This window comes from Vicugna pacos, chromosome 10, assembly GCF_048564905.1.
Source record: "Vicugna pacos chromosome 10, VicPac4, whole genome shotgun sequence".
Lineage (NCBI taxonomy): Eukaryota > Metazoa > Chordata > Mammalia > Artiodactyla > Camelidae > Vicugna > Vicugna pacos.
The window spans coordinates 28,754,226-28,781,475 of NC_132996.1; the positions used below are offsets into that span (position 1 = coordinate 28,754,226).

The 27,250-nt window shown below is 41.4% G+C and overlaps 1 protein-coding gene across 4 annotated transcripts in view; it reads left to right on the forward strand.

Moving 5' to 3' along the window:
* Positions 1–27,250, forward strand: part of STIM1 (stromal interaction molecule 1) — a 171,362-nt gene that overhangs the window by 126,469 nt on the left and 17,643 nt on the right. For all 4 annotated transcript variants that reach the window (XM_015238506.3, XM_006203401.3, XM_072969348.1 and 1 more), the window contains exons 4-6: positions 6,206–6,317; positions 9,575–9,690; positions 25,163–25,340. In XM_015238506.3, the coding sequence (XP_015093992.2) occupies positions 6,206–6,317; positions 9,575–9,690; positions 25,163–25,340 (406 nt within the window). The remainder of the gene's footprint in view (positions 1–6,205; positions 6,318–9,574; positions 9,691–25,162; positions 25,341–27,250) is intronic.

A 27,250-nucleotide genomic window follows, 5' to 3' on the forward strand; every position in this document is an offset into this window, starting at 1 on the left:
TTACTGTATACTAGGAGCTTCTCATATCTTCACTACACTCTTATGATGTGAGAACTCTAATTCTCACCATTTTATAGGTGACAGAATGAGGCACAGAAAGGTTAAGCAACTTAATGATGGTCTTACATCTAGTAAGTGGCAGATCTCAAATTCAAACAAAGGGACTTGGTTCTAAAGTCCAAATTCTTAGCCTCTGTGCTCTGTCTGGCTGACCAAAAGGCTGACCAAATGACCAACTGAGTGACTAACAGCTGTGTGAAAGAGAGGCAAAGAAGGAAGAAGGTACTGATAACCTTCCTGCCAGACATAGTTCTTTTGGTGTATAAGTTCAAAACCACAAAAATAAGTGAGAACTTTACCTGGAGGCACTACCGACCCATTAGGGGAAAGATATACTGATTCAGGAACCCATTTCTTACTGCTTATTATTTCTCTGACGAGAAAAGGGATTGGCCAAGGCCAAGGATCTGTTCTGACATATCCCTGGAGGTATCACCGTAGCTCATGTCCTAGGGTATAATACTGTTCCATCTGCCTGGAATGCCTTTCCCCCAAGTTTCTGCATGGCTCATAACTTCATTTCATTTTCTCCTCAACTGCTACCTCATCAGAGGGCCCTTCCCTGAACTGGTCTGTTATAGCACTACTCTTTATCCTCTTACTCTTCTGTATTTTCCTTAATTGTATTTATCACTATCCAACATATAATTATTTGTTATAGCATTTTAGTTTGGCTCTGTCCACCATAATGTAAGTACCAGATATATGTGACTCTATTTTGTGCACTGTTATATCCTGAGCTTCTAGAGTGGTGCCTGGCAGGTAGTTGTTGCTCAATAAATTATTTCCCCACAATGAATAAGTGATTTTAGAGTTTCAGACCACCTGCTTTCAAGGACTTTTATCATTTGGCCACAGCAGTACCTCACTCTCCTTGCCCCTATGTGTAACCCATGGTCTCCTGACAAACTGAAGTCAGAGTGCTCTGAACAGGTTCCATACTTTATAGTTTTGTGTCTTTGCTCATGTTTCTTTCCTCTGGTGGGTCCACATCTCTGTCCATCCAGATTCTGACCAGTCCTTAACATCTACCCCTTTTTTAATTAATATAGACATATGAAGAAACAATTACTACTGAGTTTGTATTAAATCTTAGGCATTTTCAAACATAAGAACTCATTTACTACAACAACTCTGGGAGATAGGTGTTGCTAGTTTATAAGCTATGTGAGTATAAGGATCTCTGTCTCTGTCACTGCTCTGTTCCCAGTGCCTGGCACAAAGCAGTACAAAATGTATGTTTGGAATAACTGGATGAATACTTTATAGATGGGAAAATTGAGGTTCAGAAAGGTCAAGTGATTTACCCATTCTGGTCCATAGCACATAGAGTAGAAATCAAGATCTTCCAGCTTTAAATCTAATGCTTTTTCTAATATATTCTGCAATAAAAAATCCAGTGTTCTAAAATGCCCAGGGATTTGGATATCCTGAATAACTTTGCCTTTTGTGGTTATTTCAGAACACAATAAATATTTTTACTCATTTTATATAACAATCTTTCTCTAATGGAAAAGGCCCCTTCCTATCTATGAAACGTAGTGTGGAGGCCAGGATATATCTTTGTTATCTGAGAAACTAACTGAACATCAATTTCTGGGTTTCTCTGCTGATATACACAAGAAAAGTGCTTTAAAAAATAGTTCCCCCCTTTAATGTTACAAGAAATCGATGGGGAAGAGTGATACTGTGTGTGAGAAAACATAATGTACATACTGCTGAAATGTACAAGTGATCCAGGACCTACAGATTGACATCATTTGTTCATTCATTCACTTATATCAGTTCTTTTGTCTATTATGTAAACTTTACAGACTGCTTAGAGTGACCTAGCCCTGTGTTAGATAATGGAGGATACGATGCTTACTAAATGCTTATAGCTTAATGGAAAAGAGAAATGTGTGACTAAATTATAACAATATAACACACGCGTTATGAAAGAAGTATGTATAAAAAAAGTGCTGGGTAAGCAGAGATGGGAGAGCTAGTACGTACTTTGAAGGTTTTTGAAGATGGCATTTTGAAATGGGCCCCCAAGAGTTTCAACAAGTGAAGAGGTAGAGCTAGGTTTTAAGGATTAGTTGGTGTTTAGCAGGCCAGGAAGAGGGAAAAGAGCTTTTCTGGAAATGGCAAAGACCTAGTAGTCTGAGAGCAATGTTCAGGGATGAATAAGTAAATAGTGCAAGATACTGATTCTAGAAGAAGAATGAGAAGTTAAAGGCTACAACAGAGGCAGAATCTAGAATAAAGCTGTGACAATTCAGGTCATCTGTGTTGGGATGAGTTAGACTGTTAGTCCGATGTTTTCTAACTACACAAGACTATCAACTGGGGTGCCACAAGAAAATACAAGAGCTTGTATTTATATTGCACTTATTTTTATCTCATTCTTTAATTTTTATGTATGTTTTACAGTATACCTAATGTCAGTACATGTATTTAATTTACAGTTATTCATGTATTGGCAATGTGTGCTCAAAATTTTTGTTACAGATGGATTTTGTCATTTAAAAAGTTGGAGGCTACAAAGTTAGTCATCCTGTGCATTTCTTTTACGAAGGACTATTTGTTGAGGAGAACTCCAGGGATTGGCTGTCTCCAATTCTGTGTGGTATTGTTTGTCATTTTGCCCAGAGAAGTAGTCTTTGATATCTCTAGGAGCCACATGGACAGGCTTAGGGGAATGAGAGAATCATAACTTTAGAAGACTGTCCCTTGCATGTCCTCCTGGGGTTTGGTCATCTGACTCATTTGGAGCCTTTTACTAACAGCCATAGCTCTCTGTACTTGATGTTACCTTCTTCCTTACTTTGGCCCAGGGATTCTTCCTTTTTCTCTTTTGGAATGAGAAAGCAGAACAAGACTTTTAACTTTTAGGTACTTGAACCTTGGGGACAAGGGCCCCTGATATCTCACTTTGATTATTGAATGAGATCTTCATGCTGGGACACAGGGTTGCTCTCTGACAAGGATGCCACTCATCTTAGCTTACTTTATTCAGACTGCAGTGACTCTGAGTGGGCAACACCATGCTGCCAAGCCTTACCTAGGTAGGGCATCTGCTTAGGTAGCAGAATGATATTTGAAGCACAAAAACCAAAGAACAGCTGCCTCGAGATTTGTCCTGATATGCTGAAACCACTATCCTTTTTCCTATAACTTAGCTATATAGGAGCTGACTGTGTTCAAAGTCCATCCTCATTGGAGTGCAGTGGTCACCTTATAGACCCTCTGCCTCACTTAATGTAGTGTTTAGAACAGCAGTTCTCAGCTAGGGGCAGTCTTATTCCCCAGGGAACATTTGGCAGTATCTGGAGACATTTTTGATTGTCATGACTGGCAGCGTGCTACTGGCATCTGGTGGGTAGATGCCAGAGATTTTGTTCAACATCCTATAATGCATAGGACAGCCCCCTACAAAAAAGAGTTTGCCTGTCCAAAGGGTCAGTGGTGCACAGGCTGAGAATCCCGGTCTAGAGTGACTCCTGCCTGTCTCTACTGCAGTGTAGGGTGCAGGTGGAGGAGTTCCTGCATGCCAAGGATCTATGCTCAGGCTTGTGTCAGGGCATCCTCCCTGTAGACAAAAGGCCCTTGTAGCATCGCTGGCCTCAGGCCTTTCTAGCAACAAGACATAGCCGTGCTGGGTGAGGCTGAGCTCCCTTCACAGCAAGGGTAGGAGTGTGTTGTTCTCCACACTTTGCAGGCTAGCACTTGTCTGTCTGCCTCACATCTTGGGCCACTTTGCCACACCTTTATTACACAGCAGTCTGGACCACAGCAAGTGATTATGTTTGTAATGTGTGTGGAAATACATTCATTTTCAGGAATAAAAAGCCCATACATTCTACTTTCCTGAACACTTCTTTAACCCCAGCTCTGTCATCCCTTCTTTCCCAAACTGTAGGACTTGAATATATCTCTTGGAAATTAATTTATCTTCCCTCCAGTGTATTCTAGTCTGGGAATTAGAAACTCAACCAGGCAATAACTAAGCACCCTCCACCTAAGCCTCTGGGATCTTGTCTTCTAGGATGCAGTCTGAGTGCACTAGACCTGCCTCATTTCCTCTCCTGGGACCTTCCCTGTTCCTCTGCAAATAGTCTACTCTACCTCCAAAGTGTCTCGGTTTCAGAACTTTCCTCCTGAGCTCCAGCAGCTTCTTGAGGACATTGAGAGATTAGAGTATTTTTGCCTTCAACTTTGTTTCATTCAGGATGTCTTTTCTGACTGTCTGCTTTGTACCATGTGGTGGGCTCTACTGTAGGGGAGGTAAGTGGATGAAGGGACAGGGTCCAGCCTCCAAATTTCTCTAGTTTATGTGAGAGTGACAGAAACATCCTAAGATCTGAGGTATGCCTAACAGAGGAATGCCAGGTTTTGAACAGGCATTTCAGAAGCTAACCTCCACCTGAGCTCTGTATTTGTCTAGGAAGATTGTTGTTACTGTTCGGAGGCCCACGTTCAGAACATTTCTGGAACTCCTCATTTAGGGCAGTATTCTTTGAGTAAATTCTTACTGATGCCACTGTATATAATGTGAGCAAAAATGAATAGGACATAGTCCCTCCCTGCCTTCAATGTTTCCTGACTATGAAAGGAAAACTAGACAGCATTCTGATGAAGGACAGTTTTGGGGAAAGATACAGATTTTTTGAGAGGAGGGTAATAAATCTCACGATTTCATTCTGCTTCAAAACTTTTTTGGCTTCTTGCTGCTAACAGCAGTAGTTTTCAAACCTGAGGAATGTACAAATTCCTTTTAAGGGAAATAATTTATCTTTGACCTGCAAAGCTGACTTAAATTGTTTTTATTATAATGGTATTTAAATGTGTACAAATTTAAAATGAGGATTAAGTTGTGATATAAAATTTGTATACAAACAAAAACGTATTGGTATGTTAAATAAAAGCAACTTTAAATCTAGTAAAGTGACATCTTTTGCTGAAACTCAGTTTCTCCGAGACTCTTTAAGTTCAACATGCCTGTATTACTGGGTGCTGCCTGATGACTCAGTCCTCCCACCATTTTTCTCTATTTAAGTTATTATGGAACTTTGATTTATATAATATATCATGATGTCATTTGATCTTCACTTGGCTCAAACATATTCCTTGAGTATTAAGTCCACTTCTATTCCTTTATTGTTGACTCTTGACAAAGTATGGAGATAAATTTGTTATCTATGTGGCTAAACACCACACAAATATTAAATTAACATTATTTTAAAACAATTATTTTTATGATCATCCATTTTAAGAAAATCACAACCTTATAGTACTGAGGAAATGATTAGCTACAGTGGCCCATGTTTGGTCATGATGTGATTTGTCATGTTGTAAATGATTACTCAGTAATTGTTTCGGTTAGAATTGGCTCCTGTTGTGGCAGAAAATCTTTTCAATTTGATATACACAAATGAGGAAATTTACTTTTTGCACAAAATTGGAAAATGTATGAATGGGGCTATCTACAGGTATGATCAGACTCCGAGCTTCAGAGATCTCATCTGGATCCATCTCTCGGTTTAGATTTGCCTCTGTGTGAGGACTTCCAGCAGTGTCAGGGAGGAGATATAGATATAGATAGATATATTCTTTATTTATATAAATTTTAAATGTTATATTCATATGCATTTATGACATAAAGGCTAGAGCAAGGGCTACAGAGCCAGAATGCTTCAGTCCAAATACTGTCTTTACAATTCCTGGCTGGATAAATTTGGGAAAGTTATATAACCTTTTTTGTGCCTTAGTTTCTGCATCTCTAAAATAGGGATAAAGTTGGGATCTTCATATGGTGGTTGTGAAGGTTACTGAGTTAATACATGTGAAGTTCTTAGCAGAGTATCTGTCATATAGTAAATGTTATGTAGGTGATGGCTTCTATTAGTATTATTTTGTTGTTATTATATTACAATTCAGGATTATTTAATCCCAGACACCAGTATAGTGGAAGAGTAAGTCCACCCCCCATAGGTCAAACAAAAATTACAGTATATACTCCTTTCATACTCAGGATTCTATGGGAGAGAGAGCTGTTAAACACATAGACATGTGGTAAATGTTAAGGTCAATGTGACTGTGATAGCGAGTGCAAGCAGTGCTTGCATTCTGGAGTCATGGCTTTCTTTGTCTTTTCCCACAGTATACAACTGGACCGTGGATGAGGTGGTGCAGTGGCTGATCACATATGTGGAGCTGCCTCAGTATGAGGAGACCTTTCGGAAGCTGCAGCTCAGTGGCCATGCCATGCCAAGGTCAGGAGGACACTGGATTCTCTCACTGAGGGTGTGGGCAATGGGCTGGGATCCGCCTGTCTTCAGGTTGCTCTGGCCAGTTAAGTGAGATTTCATCCCTTTCAGGGCAGAATCTATAGACTTCTCTTGTCACATCTACTGCGCACTTGCTATAAATCATAATGGGTACTTCTCATCTATTCTCTTGTTTAATATTTCTGTCAATCCTGGCAGTAGTACTAGTTGCTGCCATTTATATGCAGTATCTCAACAGTTTATATACAGTATCTCATTTAATTCTTACATCAGTCCTATAAGGTAGGTATTATTGTACATAGATGATGAACCTGGCTAAGTAACTTTTCCAAGGTCACATGGCTAGCTAGAGACAAAACTGTGATTTGAGCGTGTATTTGGATAGACTTCAAAGGCTATGTTGTTTCTCTTTTCTTTTGCTTTACCCCCAGCAGCTGCCTCTTTCATTGCTCAAGAGTCTCAGGGCTCTTTTAGCCTTCCCTAAATTCTCCATATACAGTTTATCTACTGCAAACAAATGGTGCAGAGATAGGGGCTGGCTACTATTGGCCCCAGTCTCCTCTCTGGAATGACTCTTCCAACAGTGGTTGTATCCTAACTCTACCTTCCTTACAGGCACATATGCTAGGTCTTGGGATGGATTTGGGGAGGGGATGGAGTACTGCTTGGACTTCTTGTTATGCCAAACTAGTGCCACATGTCATTCAGTCATTAATCCATTTACTTATTCATTCAACCCATATTTACTGGGTACCTGCTCTGTGCCAAGCACTTGTGTTGGGTGCTGGGGATAAAGATGACAACAATCTGCCCTTGCCCTCAAAGGGCTTACTGTCTGGTAAGTGCTGATTATGTATAATCTGTCATCTTAGTATGTAGGTTATGAGCATCAGCAAAGGGGAAAGGGGAAAGTGAAGCTGTTGGAATGACCACACACTGCATTCTCCAGCCACAGAGCTATGGGGCACTGCTGTCCAGGCCTAGATGAGCTGGCTGTGCACTCCTCTGCAGCCTGCAGCCTCTTCACAGCTTCTCCCTACTCTGGAGAGAGTAGTAATCTTAATGTTTGTTATTCCCTTTATAGAGTGCTTTCCTGCATATTATTTCAGTTGATGCTCACAATTCTGGGAGGAAGGAATTACTACCCTAACTTTTGGGTGAGCAAACTGAATTTCAAATATTTTATGATTTATCAAAGCTGGTAAGTGGCAGAACTGGAATTTGAACTCAGGTCTTTCTGGTTCTAAATGCCCTGCTTTTTTCACTGCATCTTCCTCTTGCCCTATTTAGTTGAAAATAGGCTTCCTGGGAATACTCAGTTTTGTTCTATTTAATAAAACTTTACCAGGCACCTATCACATGCCATGCTGTCTCCTGGGCCCTGAGGACAAAGAGATGCATTAGAGCTGACATTAGCCTTGAGGAACTCCATATTTAGTGGAGGAGACAGACAATTAAACAGATGGTTAACCAGGAAGCTGCAGGATTTAGATTTCTTTCTCATGGAAATGACAGTATTGCTTGTGGATCCCTGGCCCATTCCTTCTGGAGGAATGGCTATGGCTTGGTTTAAAACCCTAAGACATAGGATAAGAAGTTAGTTCTTTGATAATGGGCTTATTTGGCCCTCTTGTGACTAGGATTAGATCCAGGACCAGACCCAGCCAGGCTAGGCACAAGCGTTGAGAAAGCCAGGCTGTGGCACCTTAGTGACAGCAGGAAGTGTGGAGCCTTCAGAGCATGGGAGTGGGATGGAATAGGGGTGCTTCTAGGCCTGTCACGAGGCAGCATGGTATAACAAGAAGAGTCTAGCAGATTTGGCTAGATTCCTGCCTTTGCTACTTAACTTGCTGTGTGACTTTGGGCAAGTTACTTATCTCTAAGTCTCAGTTTTCTTATCTGTAAAGTGGAGTTAATAATAAAAGTGGGTTCTTAAAGTGTGAGGACTAAATGAGGTATTGTATGTAAAGTGTCAGAACAGATACACAGCTGCTTATTAAACGTTATCTCCTTTCTCATTTCTCATTGCTTTGAAGTTCATAGGTTTCTTTGACAAATAGACTGTAGAAAAGATGATAATTATTTTGATCAGTTAAATGAAGGCCAATACACCTGGAAGAAGTGCTCTATAAAGAAGCCCTAAGAACTCCCAGGTTTGTAGGAAGCAGCTGATTTTACATAAGTTTACACAGAAGGAAATGGGACCCCAGTGAAGAGACCAAGCAGCTTATGGTCAGACAAGTGAGTCATCGATAGAGCTGGGACTAGAAGCTCAATCTCCTGACCACCCCCCCACCCCCATCACAGTGTCTCACTGCCTCCCTTGTAGGTGGGCTTGATTGATTCCCAGGACTAGAGAAGGAAGTAGTTGATCCTGCAGGCCAGGGCAGGAGTATAAATCACACATTGATGTCAGAAGCTTCTTTTCTACCTAGAAGAACAAAACTGTGAATCAGAAAAGAGCACTAATCTGATGGAGTAGTATAGTAGCTAATGCTCACTGGTGGGGCCCAGACCAGTGGTTTTTCAACCTTTCTTATGTTATACACCTCTCCTCCTATACCCACTATGTTCCAGCAGAAGAGAAACAAAGTCTTGTTTTTCCTACATCATTTCCCCTCCTATTGTACAGGTCCTCTCTTACTAAGTTATTGTTAACAGTATGGTTGAAAGACATACAAATTTATAGTAATCTCATTGGGAGTGAATTGCTGTTACTGGAATACAAGATAACAAGACTAATGCAATGTTTGTTACAGACAAATTTGTATTTATATTTAATGACACTGAGTTAGGATTAGGATAATCCAGAGGGCCTCAGAATCACTGGGTCATGTGGCATGACATTTTGACTTGGGCTGGACAGGAGAATGCATTTACAAGTGGTAGGAGTATGGGGGCAGGGTTATCCACTATATATATAGTGGATAATCCCTGAAAAGAGAAGCACTAACAGAAAACTTACAGCTGGGTGTAGGAATGATCACAGATGTATAATCCTTAGAGGGTAGGATACTCAGGAGATAGGGAGAAGGGTGAACAAATTCTTGGTAAATGTTATGTGTCCTCCTTACTCCTTGTTGAGATCCACTGGTATAGACTCTGTGTACCAGAGTGCAGAGGGGAGCAATCATGAGGAGCTAGAAGTCATGGAAATGTTCCTGGAGGAGGTGGGTAATCCTACCAGAAGCCTTCCTGGCTTTGCTGGCAGGGAACTGAGCCCCTACTCTTTGCCCCAACAGGCTTGCTGTAACCAACACTACCATGACAGGGACTGTGCTGAAGATGACAGACCGGAGCCATCGGCAGAAGCTGCAGCTGAAGGCCCTGGACACAGTGCTCTTTGGGCCTCCTCTCTGTGAGTCCTGTGGAGAGAAGGACTGCTGATGTGCATGGAACACAAGACTGAGTGGCTGGGCTGAGATCCTGGGTCTTCTAGGCACTCCTGCTTTCAGATATGAAGTGGTCAACATTTTAGTCCAGCTAGATGTCAACATCCATTCATTAAATACATAAAGAAAATCTTTACTTTGTGCCAGTGCTATGCTGGACTCTGTAGGAAGACCTGGCTAAATCATATTCTGCCCTAAAGAGATAACATGAATGTTCGAGAGAGGTACACAATGTGTCTGAGTTCCAGGGGAGGGATAGAGAAAGCATCCTACAGAAGAGGTGGCATGTGACCTCTGTCTTTAAAGATGGATAGAACTTTATTCTGTGGAGGTGGCAGGACAGGGCATTCTTAGGTAGAGGGAACAACCTGAGCAAGAATATAAATGCTAAAATATGAACAGGATGCTCAGGGAGAGCAAGTAACGCATAAGGAGCTGAACTCCATTTAGCTGTTCCTGCTCTCACTGTGGACATGCAGAGGGTATAAACTGATTGCTGAACATCTTGTGTCCTCAGACAACCAAACACAACTGAATAGTCTTTCACTGAAGCAACAGAGACACATTCAGGCCTAAGGAAGGATGGTTTCTTCAGCCAAGGGTTAGTTGGGAGAATTAGGTGCTTCAACTCCTGAAAATGTGCAAGGTGGGAATGGCCAACCCTGACATCTTTTTTATTCTAAATGAACTCAGGGGGAACAAGTAGTAAGATTTCTTAGAAAATTATCCTTGACCAAACAGGCTCTTAGGGCCTACCCCCTGCCCCTTGGGAGCTGTTGACACCAGCTGAGGATGCCAGTGGCAGAATGCTATAGAGCCAAGCACCAGTCCAGAAAAGCAGCTGGCAGGCAGGGTCAGGGGTAGTATAACATTTCCCTGTTCGTGCATTTGGCCTGACAGGTGCCCAAGCTGATGTCTCAATAGAGGTGGATGGGTCTGTACTTTTTTTTGGTTTTAAAATTTTTAATTGGCTTATTTTTCAGAGTAGCTTTAGGTTCACATCAAAAATGAGAGATTTTCCATATACCTCCTACCCCCATACACACATAGCCTCCCCCATTATCAGTATCCCCCACTGCAGTGGTACCTTTGTTACAACTGACGAACTTACGTTGACTCATCATTATCGCCTGGAGTCCATAGTTTACATTAAGGTTGGCTCTTGGTGTTTTGTGGTCTGTAGGGTTGGACAAACATATAATAATATGTATCTACCTCTGTGGTGTCATACAAAATGGTTTTACTGCCCTAAAGATCCTCTGTGATCCACCTATTTATTCTTTCTCACCACCAGCCTCTGGCAATTACTGATCTTCTTTTACGTCTCCATAGTTTTGCATTTTCCAGAAGGTCTAATCTTTTAAAAGTGCGAAGCAGAGCAAAATGGGAGAAGACTGTTTCCATCTCCTTTGTTGCCTTATTTTTAGTCCTAGGACACTTTTTTTCCTACCATTCATTTATAAGTTTTGAATAAATGACACAATGAGTGGCTCCACTCTTTATGTGAGGTCCAGCCTCTATACTGAGCAATGGCCTTTCATTTATCCACTAACATTTTTTGAGCACCTACTGTGTACCAGTGTAAATGACAAGGTCCTTGATCTCAAGAAGTTCCATCTAAATGGAGATTGGCATGTTAACAAATCAAGTAAATGGTCAGTAAACACAGTGGTATAACTGTCATGTAAGTTATTCCAGATTTCAAGTGGGAGCACAAAGTAGGGAGGAGTTTTCAACTGAAGGCTAAGAAGCTTTATGGAGAGGATCATTCTTGAGATGAGTCTTGGAAGATGGGAAGTAGCCTTACTAAACTCTCCCCATTAACAACTTACCCCCATCTCTTTGTATACACCAGCAAGAACACTTATACCATTAGAATCAAACCCAGCAGTCAAAGCTAGGCTATTTTTGCAAAGGCTCTCCTCTGTCACCCTCCAGGAAGGAGAGGTCTTTGGCAGCCTGAAAATGTCCCTTTAGTATTCTGAGATATATTACCTGCCTGTTATGTGTTCTATATCAAAATAGGATTTACTGTATCTGAAAAGGTGCATTAGAGACTGCAGGTTAAAGTAGGCAAGGATTCTATATGGAAAAATCAGCTAGGGCTGGAGAGGATAGGAACCAGAACTCTGGGTATATGGTACTGGGTCCAAGAGATCAGAGCCAGTAAGAGGGGCCCTAGTGAAGCAGGTTTGACTAATACTAGGACAGAGGTATCTTCCCCTAGACTCATTTCTTATAGCCTATAGGTTCATGTGACCTATCCTACAGGAGGTCAGAGGTCAGCAGAAAACTCTATTTCTGAGATAGGCAGAACAAAAGTACTACGACTAAGAAGAAGCTTCACACTCACTAGGATAGCTACGATAAAAACAAGAACAAAGAAACAAAAAACAAAAGTAAGTGTTGGCAGGGGTACGTAGAAATTAGAACACTTGTAGATTTCTAGTGCTAATGTAAAAAAGTTCAGCTGCTGTCGAAAAAAGTCTGGTTGTTCCTCAAAAAGTTAAATATATTTATCATATGACCTAGCAATTCCATGCCTAGGAATGTACCCAAAGAATTGAAAACAGGTTCTGAAGTACATGTATACATATATATACGTGTTCTTAGCAGCATTACTTAACAATAGCCAAAAGGTGGAAGCAATCCATATGTTCATCAGTGGATGAAAGTGTAAATAAGTTGTGGTATACACATACAGTGGACTATTATTCAGCCATAAAAAGGAATGAAGTTCTGATACATGCTACAAAATGGATGAACCTGGAAAACATTATGCTGAGTGAAAGAAGTCAGACACAAGAGAGGACACATATTTTATGTTTCCATTTATATGAAATGTCCAGAATAGATAAATCCATGGAGACAGAATGCAGATTGGTGGCTGGCAGGAGCTGAAGGGAGTGAGAAGTGAGAAGTAACTGCTAATGAGTATGGAACTTCTTTGAGGGGTAATGATAATGTTCTAAAATTAAGTGTGCTGTTGTTTGCACAACCTTGTCAATATGCTAAAACCACTGAATTGCACATTTTAAAAGAGTGAATTTTAGAGCATGTGAATCATATCTCCATCACCACCACCACCACCACCAACACCATCATCATCATCATCATCATCATCATCATTTTTTATTTGATTTTTTATAACTCCTGGATTTCCATTTGGAGAACTTCTTATAAAATTTAGGAAAACACCTTGGTCTCTTTTCAAAATTGTGACTCACTGTGTGACCTTGTGTAGGTCACTTTTCTCAGATATGTTTGAATTGTATCATGAAATTGAACTAAAGAATCCTTATGGTTCATTTCAGCTGTGACATTCCATGATTTTGGAGTAAGTGTTGATTAGGGTCCTGTGCAAAAGGCAGGAGTTCTGTTCATTCTTCCTACTATCTGCACCCTGTAGGAATTCAGGAATTCTGTGTTTGGCCCTTGCCTTATCAAATGACCTTTGGCAATTTAGCTCTCCTGCCTAGATTTAGGTTTCCTTATCTGTAAAATGGACTTGGTCATTATGGCTCTTATTGGCTCTCTCATTCAAGGACTCAGAAAGAGCTGGGTGTATTCTTGAGAGCAAAGATTTTGGAATCCAGCAGCTGTCCTGATGACAGACATTGTTTTTATACTTTGCTGCTGATACTTCTTAAGAAAAAGTTTGAAAATTGCCTAGCTGGAACCTGGGGAAAATACTAGGAAGCTGTTTGCCAGGAGACTTCAACAAGGGTTGGGTGATACCTGGTGGGTACCTGCAAAGAATCTGTGTCCCTCTAGGCTCTGTTTTCCCACTTGAGCCTAGACTAAAATCCCTAAGTCAGTCAGTGCTGTTCCCTGTCCAACATGCACACAGGACCTGCAGTGATGGCCTGTGCCAGCTCTGACCTTTGTTCTGCACCTAAGGTGAGTTCTTAAGGCTGAGGTTCTCAGACCTTACCATAGGCATCAAGTAAACACTCTAGAGAACCTGGGCTGGTTTCAGCTGCCAGCCATCAAGGCTACCTTGCCCAGTTTTAATGAAAATCCTGCCATTGGTCTAAGACTTGAGAAATCTCAAATCAAAGGTTTGTTTGCAGTAGCTAGGAGGATCTGCTGAGTGAGCAGGATCCATCTGCCCAGAGCAGCCTCAGAGCTTGGGAAGGGGGGAAAGGGATCAGATTGACTCAGCACAGGGCTGCCTCAGAGACCACTTTGACAGCTCAGTCCTCCCCATGTGACCATGGAGTAGCACAGATGCTTTCCCTTCTTTTCTACCTGCAGAGTTGGCTCTAGGCTGGCAGGCCCATCTGGGGCTCTCCTGACAGTGCTGGTAGTCAGGTGTTAGGTGTGCTCTGAGACACAGAGGTCCAACGCAGTGTTCAGTTTGAGGACTAAGCTGATGTCTCATTATGACAGCAGATGATTCACTGAGGGAGAAATTGAGGCTCAGGCGATGAGGTGAGTTTTTAGAGGTCATTCAGCTTTTAAATAGCAGAGCCATGACTCACACCAGGTCTTTAACTTATATTTCAGTGCTCTTTTCTACTATGTTATCCCACCCTTTATTTCTGATAGAGGAAACAAGATATACAGCGTTGTAGCTTTTGAAATCTAGCAGACTGGCTTTATCACTACTTTGTGACCTTGGACACACTCCTAAGGTTCTCTATGTCCCAATTTCCCCTAAATAAATGGTAGGTATGTGGGCTTTTAGTGTATGCCTACTGTAGCTAATCTCGGGCTAGGGGCTGGTGTGCCCTTTGTGTTCTTAGCAGGAGCATCGAGAAGAGTGCAGAGAGAAGCCTGCACAGTAATTATTTGGGTTGGGGGGACTTGTGAAGAGAAAAGGACAAAACTACATCTTGTCTTCCTCAGTGGCTCAGGTAATAGGGAAAAGTCCTCAGTGAGCAGGAGTGGCTGCCTCTCTGGCAAAGCTGGCTCTGGTCTCTGTCAGCCCTGTCCTTACTCTTTCTCCTTTTCGCTGTGTTCATATCACCCTTCCAGCCTTCTCTAGGTTGCCTTTCCAGCCTCTTCCCAGGCTTGCTCAACCCTTCCCTCTCACTTTCCTCTGGAGACCCACAGCCCTTTGTACCTGCTTTCTTTATAACAGTCTGTTCCCCTGTCTGTTACTCTTTAACCTGGGAACTCTTTGAGGGATGAAGCCGCTTTGTCCATCTGTCATCAGCACTCAGCGTAAGGCCCAGCAAGGAGTAGGTGCCAGGAGAGGAAAGCTAGAAGTTACACAGAAGGAGGCTGGGCCTCTTCAGAGTGACTGGACTTGGGGAGAGGGGAGGAGAATCTGGTCCAGCTTGGTTGTGGGGAGAACTGCTACCTCTGGAGTGTCTGTGGATAGCTGAGACCGCTAAGGCATTTTGGGGGCTACAACCAGAAGGGAGGAGGGCCAAGGAATAGCTTTCACAGGTTAAACAGACACCTCAGCACAGAAGGCTGTGTAAGTGACAAAAGAAATTCCTAGCGCATACTCTGGCAGTAAGAGGTGAAGTATCTGTATCTGCCAGGCACAGGGTAGTATGGGCAGCAGAGAGGTGCAGAGAATAAATTGGGAGAGGGGATTCCAGAAAGTGATAATGATTGGAGGCTCACTTTCCCAGGGCTAACTGGCACCTAGAAAATTCTCACCATTACTCCGACTCTGTTCACATGTCAGCATCTCGTTTGTTTACACCCTCCTCCCTTGCCTCAGGCCTGATTGCGTTAACAGTTGACCTCATTTTGCTAAAATCTATTTGCAGCATTTAGGCTGGGAATTGTGCCACCCGCTGGCTCCCCAGGTCCTAGCCAGCTTCCCTGGGTTAGCTCTGTTCCCCTAGCCAGCCACATGTGCTTTCATGAAACCTCCGTGGCCTTTCTGCCCTGGCTCTGTTCACAGGGTGCAAGGTGGATTCTGCGAGCTCTTGTAGGAGCTGTACAGGACAGCTGGCCATACTCTTCTTGATCTCAGAGACTGGTATTTGTCTTCCACATGCACTTTATATTGTACCTCCTCTTTCCTAGAAAAACTTTCCTTTCTTCTTCCCTTTTTCTCTCCTTTCCACCTTTGCTGAATACCTGCTCTGGTCAGCCTTTATGCTAAGCATGAGGCTACAGAGATAAATAACTCTGTGCCCTCATGCTGAGGAACTAACAGACTACCAGAAAGTGATTGACATGAAAGCTGAAAAACACCCAGGGCAGTCCCTGAAATAGCAAGAGGACCATGTTTACCGGTCCAAAGAATGGGTTGATCAGGGAATCCTGGTTTGGAGGAGAAGGGATAGAAAGATCGCTGTGGACTGCAGTGGTCTGGGAAGGTGGTGGGAATTGAAGAATGGGACTGGAATTATGATAGAAGAAGTATATCATTAATAAGGCATAAACTAGACTTTTTTTTTCAACTTTTTAAGTTGAGTTATAGTCATTTTACAATGTTGTGTCAAATTCCAGCGTAGAGCACAATTTTTCAGTTATACATGAACATACATACATTCATTGTCACATTTATTTTGCTGTGAGCTACCACAAAATCTTGTATATATTTCCCTGTGCTATACAGTATAATCTTGTTTATCTATTCTGATTTTGAAATCCCAGTCTGTGCCTTCCCACCCCTCTCCCCTTTGGCAACCACAAGTTTGTATTCTATGTCTATGAGCCTGTTTCTGTTTTGTATTTATGTTTTGTTTTTGTTTTTGTTTTAGATTTCACATATGAGCAATCTTATGTGGTATTTTTCTTTCTTTTTCTGGCTTAATTCACTTAGAATGACATTCTCCAGGAACATCCATGTTGCTGCAAATGGCGTTATGTTGTCGGTTTTTATGGCTGAATAGTATTCCATTGTATAAATATACCACCTCTTCTTTATCCAGTCACCTGTTGATGGACATTTAGGCTGTTTCCATGTCTTGGCTATTGTAAATAGTGCTGCTATGAACATTGGGGTGCAGGTGTCATTTTGAAGTAGGGTTCCTTCTGGATATATGCCCAGGAGCAGGATCCCTGGGTCATACGGTAAGTCTATTCCTAGTCTTTTGAGGAATCTCCATACTGTTTTCAACAGTGGCTACATCAAACTGCATTCCCACAGCAGTGTAGGAGGGTTCTCCACAGCCTCTCCAGCATTTGTCATTTGTGGACTTTTGAATGATGGCCATTCTGACTGGTGTGAGGTGATACCTCATTGTAGTTTTGATTTGTATTTCTCTGATAATTAGTGATATTGAGCATTTTTTCATGTGCCTATTGATCATTTGTATTTCTTCCTTAGAGAATTGCTTGTTTAGGCTTTTGCCCATTTTTGGATTGAGTTGTTTGTTTTTTTCTTATTAAGTCGTATGAGTTGCTTATGTATTCTGGAGATCAAGCCTTTGTTGGTTTCATTTGCAAAAAGTTTCTCCCATTCCGTAGGTTGTCGTTTTGTTTTACTTATGGTTTCCTTTGCTGTGCAGAAGCTTGTAAGTTTCATTAGGTCCCATTTATTTATTCTTGCTTTTATTTCTATTGCTTGGGAAGACTGCCCTAGGAGAACATTTTTGAGATGTATGTGAGATAACGTTTTGCCTATATTTTCTTCTAGGAGGTTTATTGTATCTTGACTTATGTTTAAGTCTTTGATCCATTTTGAGTTTATTTTTGTGTATGGTGTAAGGGAATGTTCTAGCTTATTGATTTACATGCTGCCATCCAGTTTTCCCAACACTGTTTGCTGAAGAGACTGTCTTCATTCCATTGTATATTCTTGCCTCCTTTGTCAAAAATGAGTTGACCAAAAGTTTGTGGGTTCATTCTGGGCTCTCTATTCTATTCCATTGGTCCATATGTCTGTTTTTGTACCAATACCATGCTGTCTTGATGACTGTAGCTCTATAGTATTGTCTGAAGTCTGGGAGAGTTATTCCTCCAACCTCTCTTTTTCTTCAGTAATGCTTTGGCAATTCTAGGTCTTTTGTGGTTCCATATAAATTTTATTTTGATTTGTTCTAGTTCTGTGAAATATATCCTAGGTAATTTGATAGGGATTGCATTAAATCTGTAGATTGCCTTGGGCAGTATGACCATTTTAACAATATTGATTCTTCCAGTCCAGGAGCATGGGATATCTTTCCATTTTTTAAAGTCTTCTTTAATTTTCTTCATCAGTGTTTTACAGTTTTCCTTGTGTAAGCCTTTCACCTCCTTGGTTAGATTTATTCCTAGGTATTTTATTACTTTGGATGCTATTTTAAAGGGGATTGTTTCTTTACTCTCTTTTTCTGTTGATTCATCGTTAGTGTAAAGAAATGCAACTGATTTTTGAACGTTAATCTTGTAACCTTCTACCTTACTGAATTCTTTGATTATTTCTAGTAGTTTTTGTGTGGACCTTTTAGGGTTTTCTATATAGAGTGTCATGTCGTCTGCATACAGTGACACTTTTACCTCTTCTTTTCCAATTTGGATCCCTTTTATTTCTGTCTCTTGCCTGATTGCTGTGGCTAGGACTTCCAAGACTATGTGAATAGGAGTGGTGATAGTAGGCAGCCTTGTATTGTCCCAGATTTTAGTGAGAAGGCTTTGAATTTTTCACCGTTAAGTACTATGCTGGCTGTAGGTTTGTCATCTATAGCTTTTATGATGTTGAGATATGTTCCCTCTATACCCACTTTGGCGAGAATTTTTATCATAAATGGGTGTTGAATTTTATCAAATGCATTTTCTGCATCTATTGAGATGATCATGTGGTTTTTGTCCTTTCTCTTGTTGATGTGATGTATTATATTGATTGATTTGAATATGTTGAACCACCCTTGTGTCCCTGGGATGAACCCAACTTGATCATGGTATATAATCTTTTTCATGTGCTGTTGGACTCTATTTGCTAATATTTTGGTAAGAATTTTTGCATCTATGTTCATCAGTGATATTGGTATGTAATTCTCTTTTTTGGTAGTGTCTTTGCCTGGTTTTGGTATCAGGGTGATGGTGGCTTCATGGAATGAGTTTGGGAGTATTCCCTCCTTTTCAGTCTTCTGGAAGATTTTGAGAAGGACTGGTATGAGTTCTTCTTTGTATGTTTAGTAGAATTCTCCAGTGAAGACGTCCAGTCCTGGACTTTTATTTGTAGGGATGTTTTTTATTGCTAATTCGATTTCATTTCCAATGATCAGTTTGTTCAAGTGGTCAGTTTCTCCTTGATTCAGTCTTGGTGGACTGTGTTTCCAGAAACTTGTCCATCTACTCTAGGTTATCCATTTTGGTTCCATATAGTTTTTCATAATATTCTTGTATGATATTCTGTATTTCTATGTTCTTTGTTGTAATTTCTCCATTTTCCTTTCTTATTTTGCTTATTTGTGCTCTCTCTTTGTTCTTCTTTGTGAGTTTGACCAGAGGTTTGTCGATTTTATTTACTCTTTCAAAAAACGAGCTTTTGGTTTGATTGACTTTTTTCTATTTTTTTAAATCTCTATTTTTTAAATTTCCTCCCTGATCTTTATTATTTCCTTCCTTCTGCTGACTTTTGGATGTTTTTGCTCTTCTTTCTCTGATTCTTTTAGCTGGTGGGTTTGATTGTTTACTTGAGATTGTTCTTCTTTTTTGAGGAAGGCCTGTATCGCTATAAACTTCCTTCTTACCACTGCCTTTGCTGCGTCCCATAACTTTTGTGTGGTTGTGTTTTCATTTTCATTTGTCTCGAGGTATTTTTAAATTTCAACTTTAATTTCATCATTGAACCATTGGTTTTTTTAAATAGCATGTTGTTTAATCTCCATGCTTTCCTTTTTTTCTCCTTTGTTTCTCTGTGGTTGATTTCTAGTTTCATGGCATTGTGATCAGTAAAGATGCTTGAGATAATTTCTATCTTCTTAGAATTGTTGAGGCTTCTTTTGTGCCCAAGTGCATGATCAATCCTAGAAAATGTTCCATGTGCACTTGAAAAGAATGTATATCCTATTTTTGAGGGGTGTAATGTTCTGAAAATATCCACCAAATCTAATTTTTCTATTGTATTATTTAATTTCTCTTTTGCCTTATTTATTTTCTGTCTGGAAGATCTGTGTAGTGATGTTAATGCAGTGTTAAAATCTCCTACAATGATTGTATTCCCATCAATTACCCCCTTTATCTCTGTTAGTAATTGTTTTGTGTACTTAGGTGCTCCTATATTGGGTGCATATATATTAATGAGTGTAATATCCTCATCTTGTATTACTCCTTTAATCATTATAAAATGCCTTTCTTTATTTTTCTTTGTGGCCTTTGTTTTAAAGTCTATTTTGTCTAAAATCAGTACTGCTACACCTGCTTTTTTGGCTTTTCCATTTGCATGGAATATGCTTTTCCATCTTTTCACTGTCAATCTATATGTGTCCTTCTCCCTAAAGTGGGTCTCTTGTATGTGACATGTTGAAGGTTCTTGCTTTATTATCCAATCTGCCACTCTACGTCTTTTGTTTGGAGCATTTAGTCCATTAACATTTACAGTAATTAATGATAGATGTGTGTTAATTGCCACTTTGAACTTATTTTTGCAGTTCCTTTCTTCTTCCTTTTGTGGTTTGGTAATTTTCCTTTGTATTATCTTGGATTTTATTTAGTTTTTGTGACTCACTTGTAAGTTTTGGCTTGTGGTTATCCTTTTGTGTAATTCTATTAACCCATTAGTATAACTGTTTGTGTTAAACAGATAGTAATATAAGCTCAAACCCATCCTACTGAGAACAAAAAATTTTAAAAAGAAAAAAAACCTCTATATTTTCTTGCTTCCCTCTCCTACTCTTAATGATTTAGATGTCTTCTTTTACAATTTTGTATTTATTCTATTTGTAATTCATGATAATTATCACCTTTCCAGTTACGAGTTTCTCATTTTTGTAGCATCTTGCTTCTTTTCTATTTAGAGTAGAATATTTCTTTTAGCATGGGTTTAGTGTTGCTAAACTCTTCTAGTTTTTGCTTGTCTATGAAATTCTTTATCTCTCCTTCTATTCTAAAGGATAGCCTTGCTGGATAAATTATCCTAGGCTGCATCTTTTTTTCACTCAGGACTTTGAATATATCTTGCCACTCCCTTCTGGCCTGTAGTGTTTGTGTAGAGAAATCAGCTGAGAGCCTTATGGGGGTTCCCTTGTAATTCACTCATTGTTTTTCTCTTGCTGCCTTTAGGATATTTTCTTTATCCTTGGCTCTGGCCATCTTGATTATGATATGTCTTAGTGTGAGTCTGTTTGGGTTCTTCCTGTTTGGGACCATCTGAGCTTCCTATACTTGGATATCTGATTCCTTCTTTAGGTTTAGGAAGTTTTTGGTCATAATTTCTTCAAATACCTTTTCAATCCCCTTTGTTCTTTCTTCCCCTTCTGGAATCCCTATTTTGCATAGATTGGCATGCTTTATATTATCCCATAGGTCCCTTATATTGTTTCCATTGTTTTTTAGTTTGTTTTTCTCTCAGCTGTTCTGATTGGGTGCATTCTGTTGTCCTGTCTTCTAGGTCATTTATTCGTTCCTCTGCATTATCTAGCCTGTTTTGTACATCCTTTAGATCAGCTCTCATCTTAGCAAATGAGTTTACCAGTTCTACTTGCTTCTTCTTTATAGCTTCAGTTTCATTTTTGACATATATTATATCTCTAATCACTATCTCTTTTAGTTCCTTAAGTACTTTGATCACTCCTTTTCTGAAATCTTGATCTAGTAGGCCATCAATGTCTATTTCATTGATCGTTGTTTCAGCGGATTTCTCTTGCTCTTTTAATTGGGAGTGGTTCCTCTGCTTCTTCATATTGCTTATATCTCTCTGGCACTGTGGCTTATGGCATAGACTAGACTCTTAATTTCCCCACTTTTTTCCTCTTTTTTTCCCCTGACACAATAGTTTATAGATTCTCTATTAGGGTTCTCCAGAGAAACAGAACAAATAGGGTATGTGTATAGATATATAAAAGAGGAGATTTATTATGAGAATTGGCTCTTGTGATTATGGAGGCCAAGAAGTCCCATGATCTGCCATCTGCAGGCTGGAGACCTAGGAGAGCCAGAGGTGTAATTCAGTCTGAGTCCAAAGGCCTGAGAACTGGGGGAGCTTATGGTGTCAGTCCAAGTCCAAAGGCCAGAGAATCAGAGGGCCAATGGCATGAGTCTGAATCTGATTCTGAAGACCTGAGAGCCTGGAGCACTGATGTAAAAGGGCAGAAGATGGATGTCTCAACTCAAGCTGACAAAGCAGATTTGCTGCCCTCTACCTTTTGATTCTGATCAGGCTGGTGCTCAGCAGCATGAGGACAATTGGGTGAAGCCCACTTACATTAGTGAAGATGGTCTTTACTCAGTCTACCGATTCAAGTACTAATCTCTTACAAAGACAACTTCACAGATGCATCCAGAAAGAATGTTTTACCAGATACCTGGACATACCTTAGCCCAGTCAAGTTGACACATAAAATTAACCATCACAGATTCCCTTAGGACTGTGGGGTTCAGCCCAGGGCCCCACTGAAGGATCCTGATAATTCTCACATCTACTCTAACTTGTACTTCTTCCTCAAACTTCACATCTGCATTATTCATTACCTACTGGATATGTCCATCTGAATATTTCCAAACACCTGAAAGCACTTTTATTTGCAATTATGCATTTGATCTCTTTAGTAATTCTGTGATAATGCATTTTACAGCTAAGAAAGCTAAGACCCAGATAGGGGAACTGAATTTCATAACAAATTTGGGCAGAGGCAAGCATAGAACCCAGACTTCCAATACTCAGTGCAGGATGCTTCCTTTGATGAAACAAGAATTTCTCTACATGAGGCCTTATGTTTAACCTTGAAGGCCTGGCTATTCGGCCTTTGGGTCTTCACTGACCTGAAAGCAATGCCACAGCCAGCTCCCAGCATCCTGTTTGCAGGGGAGGGCCTTGGAACTCTTAGAGTCATTCTCAGGCTAGATCAGGGGATATAGGCATCTCCATGGTGAGATGCCTTCATGGTGATGTTTGAATGTAACAAAGCAGATATCTGCTGCGTTGAGTATGAGAAAGTAATGTGTAGCAGAAAGACTGCAGTCAGGTAAATCTGCATTAGAATTCCAGCACTGTGACTTTTTATGGACTGTAGCACTTTTAGTGCCCCTGTGGAGCCTCAGTTTTCTGGTCTATAGAATGGGGATACCCTACCTTATGGAGTAGTTGAAGAATTTGAAATGTGAATATAAATGCCTGAAACAGTTGATATTTTCCCTCATTTCTCCTCCTTTATTATGTAGATTAAGGAGAGGGAGCTTGAAGCTTATCAGTACTGTAGACACTGGCTTACAGACAAGAGATGATCAGTAGGGACCATGGAGTAAATCAACCAGATTAGACTCATTTTCTTCCCACCAAACTTGGTAGCTCATGGAATGTGACAGGCAGTATATCGGAGCTTCAGCTATGCATTTGACAAGGCACAGGGGCCTATGAGGTGGATGCTTGTATATTTAAGTGGAGTCAAAACTGGTTGAAGAGATTCAGAGGATACTGATAGGTGGAACAGGATTACCTCAGAGGAGGGGCTGACTGATAGGTCCTATCCTTGGCCCTGGTCATTCAGTATTTTTATTCATGACTTGGATGAGAATATGAGGCAGGAAAAAATAATAGGATCTTGTTCCAAATTGATCTGAACAAAGTAGAATAAGAGATTGAATAGAATGGATAGGTGCCTGATCTTCATGCCCACCTTAAGAACTTTGAAGGTTGGAGGTAATGGAGGAAGGTGATGATTGCACAGAACCTTGTTTGAACAGAATACCTTTGACTTTTGGTAGGAATGTAAAGGGGATGCTGGAGGTGAGAAACCCTTGGAAGCCAAGATGAAAAGTCCTTAACAAAAAGGGGAGACAGGGAGCCTTTGGTAGAGGCTGTGTAAGAGGCAGGTGTGTTCCAGAAAGGAAAGCAGTTCACTGTGCTGCAGAGATATCTTTTCTTGGGACTTGAAGGACAAGAGAGTGAGGATTTGAGTATGGCTTGAAGTGTAGACCTGTCTGGAGGATGGCCATAGAGGACCCTCAGTTTTCTCCATTAAGTCTGGCATAAACATGTAAAGGACACAGCTACACCTTGGATCTAGTAACTCCCTTGGATGGAAATAGAATGTGCTAATCTATCTTTGACCCCACACCATCCCCATGTCCTGCTTCTCAACCTTTCAACGAGGTGCTATGAATAGGACCTTTTTTGTCAAACTGGGCCTCAGCTTCATGCAGTAGAATTCCAGCTACATGTGTCTTTTCCTGCTGTCTAGACCCTGCCTCAACTTGGTGGCTCTACCTGAGTCCTTTTGGATTCCCCTCAGCCCCTTGTCTTTACTGGGCACTGAAATCCTGTCAGTCCTGCCTCTTCCTCCCCAGCTGAGGTAACCTGCTGGCACAGGAAGTCATTCCCTCGTTTCTCCTCTGAGCCACAGCTGCTCTATTTCAAGTGGAGTACAACGTAGGCAGGGCTTCCGAAAGCAGCAGCTTCTCCTATAGTGAAGGTGTCTCTTTCAGTCTCCTGTGCTGTGGCCCAGAGCTCAGGTCTGGCACATTAGGACCAGTCTTAGGCTCCAGGACTGCCTCTCTTCTGGTTGGCTCAGTTAGGAACTAATTAAGAACTCAGTTAAGTCCTAAGAGGACATGGATTTTGCTCCTGTTTTCTGGTATTATTACTTGTTTAGCTTTTCAGTTTTGCTCTGGAGGCTGAGCATTGCTTTGAACCCCAGCTGGTGGCCAGGGCCCTGGCACGTCACCAAGTTGTTGCCAGGCATTGTCTGGAGGTAGATCTGCCCCTCTCTTCCTGGCACATGTAATGTCTTATATATACCAATCTCTTGATGCTACTCCCATTCCCCCTGGTGTATGGGTTGAGCCACAGCCTAGAAATGCTCTCCATAGGTGAGACTTGACCTGCTCTGGATTTTATACCTTGTACATGGAATAGCCTAGTAGTCCAGGAGACCTAGCTCCTGCAGTAACCTCAGTCCCACAGACAGTCCTCAAGACTTAGTGACATTGCTTCATACCCTTACCTTAGTTCTTTCTTGTACAGAATCTAAATCTCAAAAGTACTCACTTGTATGACTTTGGGTAAATCTCTTTCCCTTCTTCCTACTGTAGCACCTTAGCTTTGCTTACCTTGTAAGGCAGAAGCACTGTCTCCAGGCACATGGGCTCATCGCAGCCCAGAATGGCTGGGTTGTATTGAGAAGGCACCAGTTCTCTCCTCTTCGCTGCATACTACGCAAGTATGATCAGTAGGCTTCCTTATTGCTCTAAGGCCTCTCATCCTTTCCAAACTAGACCTTAACTTAGCAGAGAAATAGGCACAGAGTGTGGCAAGTATGTGTCTATGAAGGGAAATGAATTCCTCTTGAGTGGGAAGGCTTCATGGAGGAGGGGATACAGCGGTGTCTGCAAGGCTAAGCCTGCAGTGGGCAACCTGACTCACCATGACTTCCTCTCTGGCAGTGACCCGCCATAATCACCTCAAGGACTTCATGCTGGTGGTGTCTATCGTTATTGGTGTGGGCGGCTGCTGGTTTGCCTACATCCAGAACCGTTACTCCAAGGAGCACATGAAGAAGATGATGAAGGATCTGGAGGGGTTACACCGAGCTGAGCAGAGTCTGCATGACCTTCAAGAAAGGTAAGGTCCTGCCCCTTCCCCACAGCCCTGGTGTTGGCAGCTCTTGGGAGCCTCCTGTTTCCACCTGGGTTGTGGGCCACCTGGCCCCTGAGACCCTGCTGACGCAGCTGCCCAGGCTGTGTCATCCTTCCAAAACTGCATTGGAGCTTGGGTACCTGCATTCCATTGCATAGGCAAGTATTCCTCCCCAGGGCAGAAACTTATTTCTGTCTGTTCTCCTTTGGAGCTTCAGAGGGAGAAATGTGTGGAGCTGTCAGAGGTCTTGAGCTCTCTGGTTGGATGGCTTGTTAGGGATCATTCTATCCTTCGTCCTACATCTGGACTGCTTTCCTTTCCATAAAAATAGACATAATTAACTGTTCTCCAAAAAAACCTCACAAATCAGTCTTCCTAATACCTTTAGTTCTTTCTTGTACTGAATCTAAATCTCAAAAGTACTCACTTATATGACTTTGGGTAAATCTCTTTCCCTTCTAGGACTTACTTCCTCATCAGTAATGTGAAGGGATTGACCTGGGAGGATATCAAAGCCTTATAGCTGGGATTCTGTTTAAATAAAACATGACTTAAAAACTATTGTAGAAGATCTAGTTGTGAAGAGACAGTGCCAGTCAGTCAGGTGACCTGGGTACTTCCTGACATCTAGGAACCGGGTCTGTGTGGGGAATTGTAAGGAAGTCTCTGCTCCTGGGACCATGAGGCTCACACATAAGAAGGCGCAGTGACTCAGTGTCAGCTTACGGGACGAGAATGCCAAGGACTGGAAGGGCACAGGGGCAGGAGATGGGTGGATGTGGAATCTGAGGAGGTGGCTTTGAAAGATGGGTAGGGCAGTCCTGGTAGTTCTGGTCAAATGTATAGAGAGAGGCCAGATCCCTGGCACCTGAAGACTCATGGGGAGGTTTAGTAGGAGGCAAAAGGCAATAGCAAGTCAATGCAGGCATTTGTTTTTTCAGTTTGTTCTGTTTTTGAGAAGAGAAGAGCCCTACATCAGGACTGTCTTTTAGAAAATTATTCCAGCAACCTAAAGACTCCAACTGGGAAGTCTTTGCAGGAATCCATATAAAAGGAAATGAAGTCTGGCTCTTTTCTGTTATTTTAAAATGACAGATACTGTTTTTTTGAAGGGATAGGGAAAGGATTTCTTAAGAGCTAGGTATTGTTAAATACTTAAATGCATCATTGTTTTAAATCACCACAACCCTGTTAGGTAGGTATTATTATTATCTCACTCTTAGAGTTGAAGACAAAGTCTCAGAGAGGGTGAATGCTTTGCTTGGGGTCACATATCAGTAAATAGTGAGCTAGGAATTTTGACACCCATAGGGTGCATCAGTAAGGGCAGCCCTAGCAGATGCATTTCCATGGGCTGGGCTTTTAGGGGGCAAGAGGAGTTTTATCTTTGAGCTGATTCCTGGCTACTTTGCTGGGCCCCTTGTTTCTGGGCCCTTTTCCAACTGGGGGCTAAATGCTGCTATGTGGGCAGTCCCCATTCTTCATTTGTCTGAAAAACATGTACTGTTTTCATTCCAAAGGCAAAGAATCTAGGCAGGAGGCATTCCAAGTTCAGGGATAAAACTAAGCTCCTGGCTCTCCCTGCTCTCCAAGGCCTCCAGAGCTAAATAACCACTGTGGCACTTTGAGAAACGAATGCGCACACACATCCAGAGACAGGCCTGCACACGTGCACACATATATCCTCCTCTGACATTGTCTAGAGCCTACATGCCTCCTTGTCCCTCCTTCCTTGGCAGGCCTGCTCTGCCAGCCACCATAGAGCTTTTTTTGGGGTGAATAAATGTAATGCCACATGTGCATTCCAGTTAGGATTTCATTGGGTTTCAAGATAATTCTTTGAGGCAGGCAGGATTTTGATTCCCACTTAAAAATGAAGAAACAGACCTGGCTTC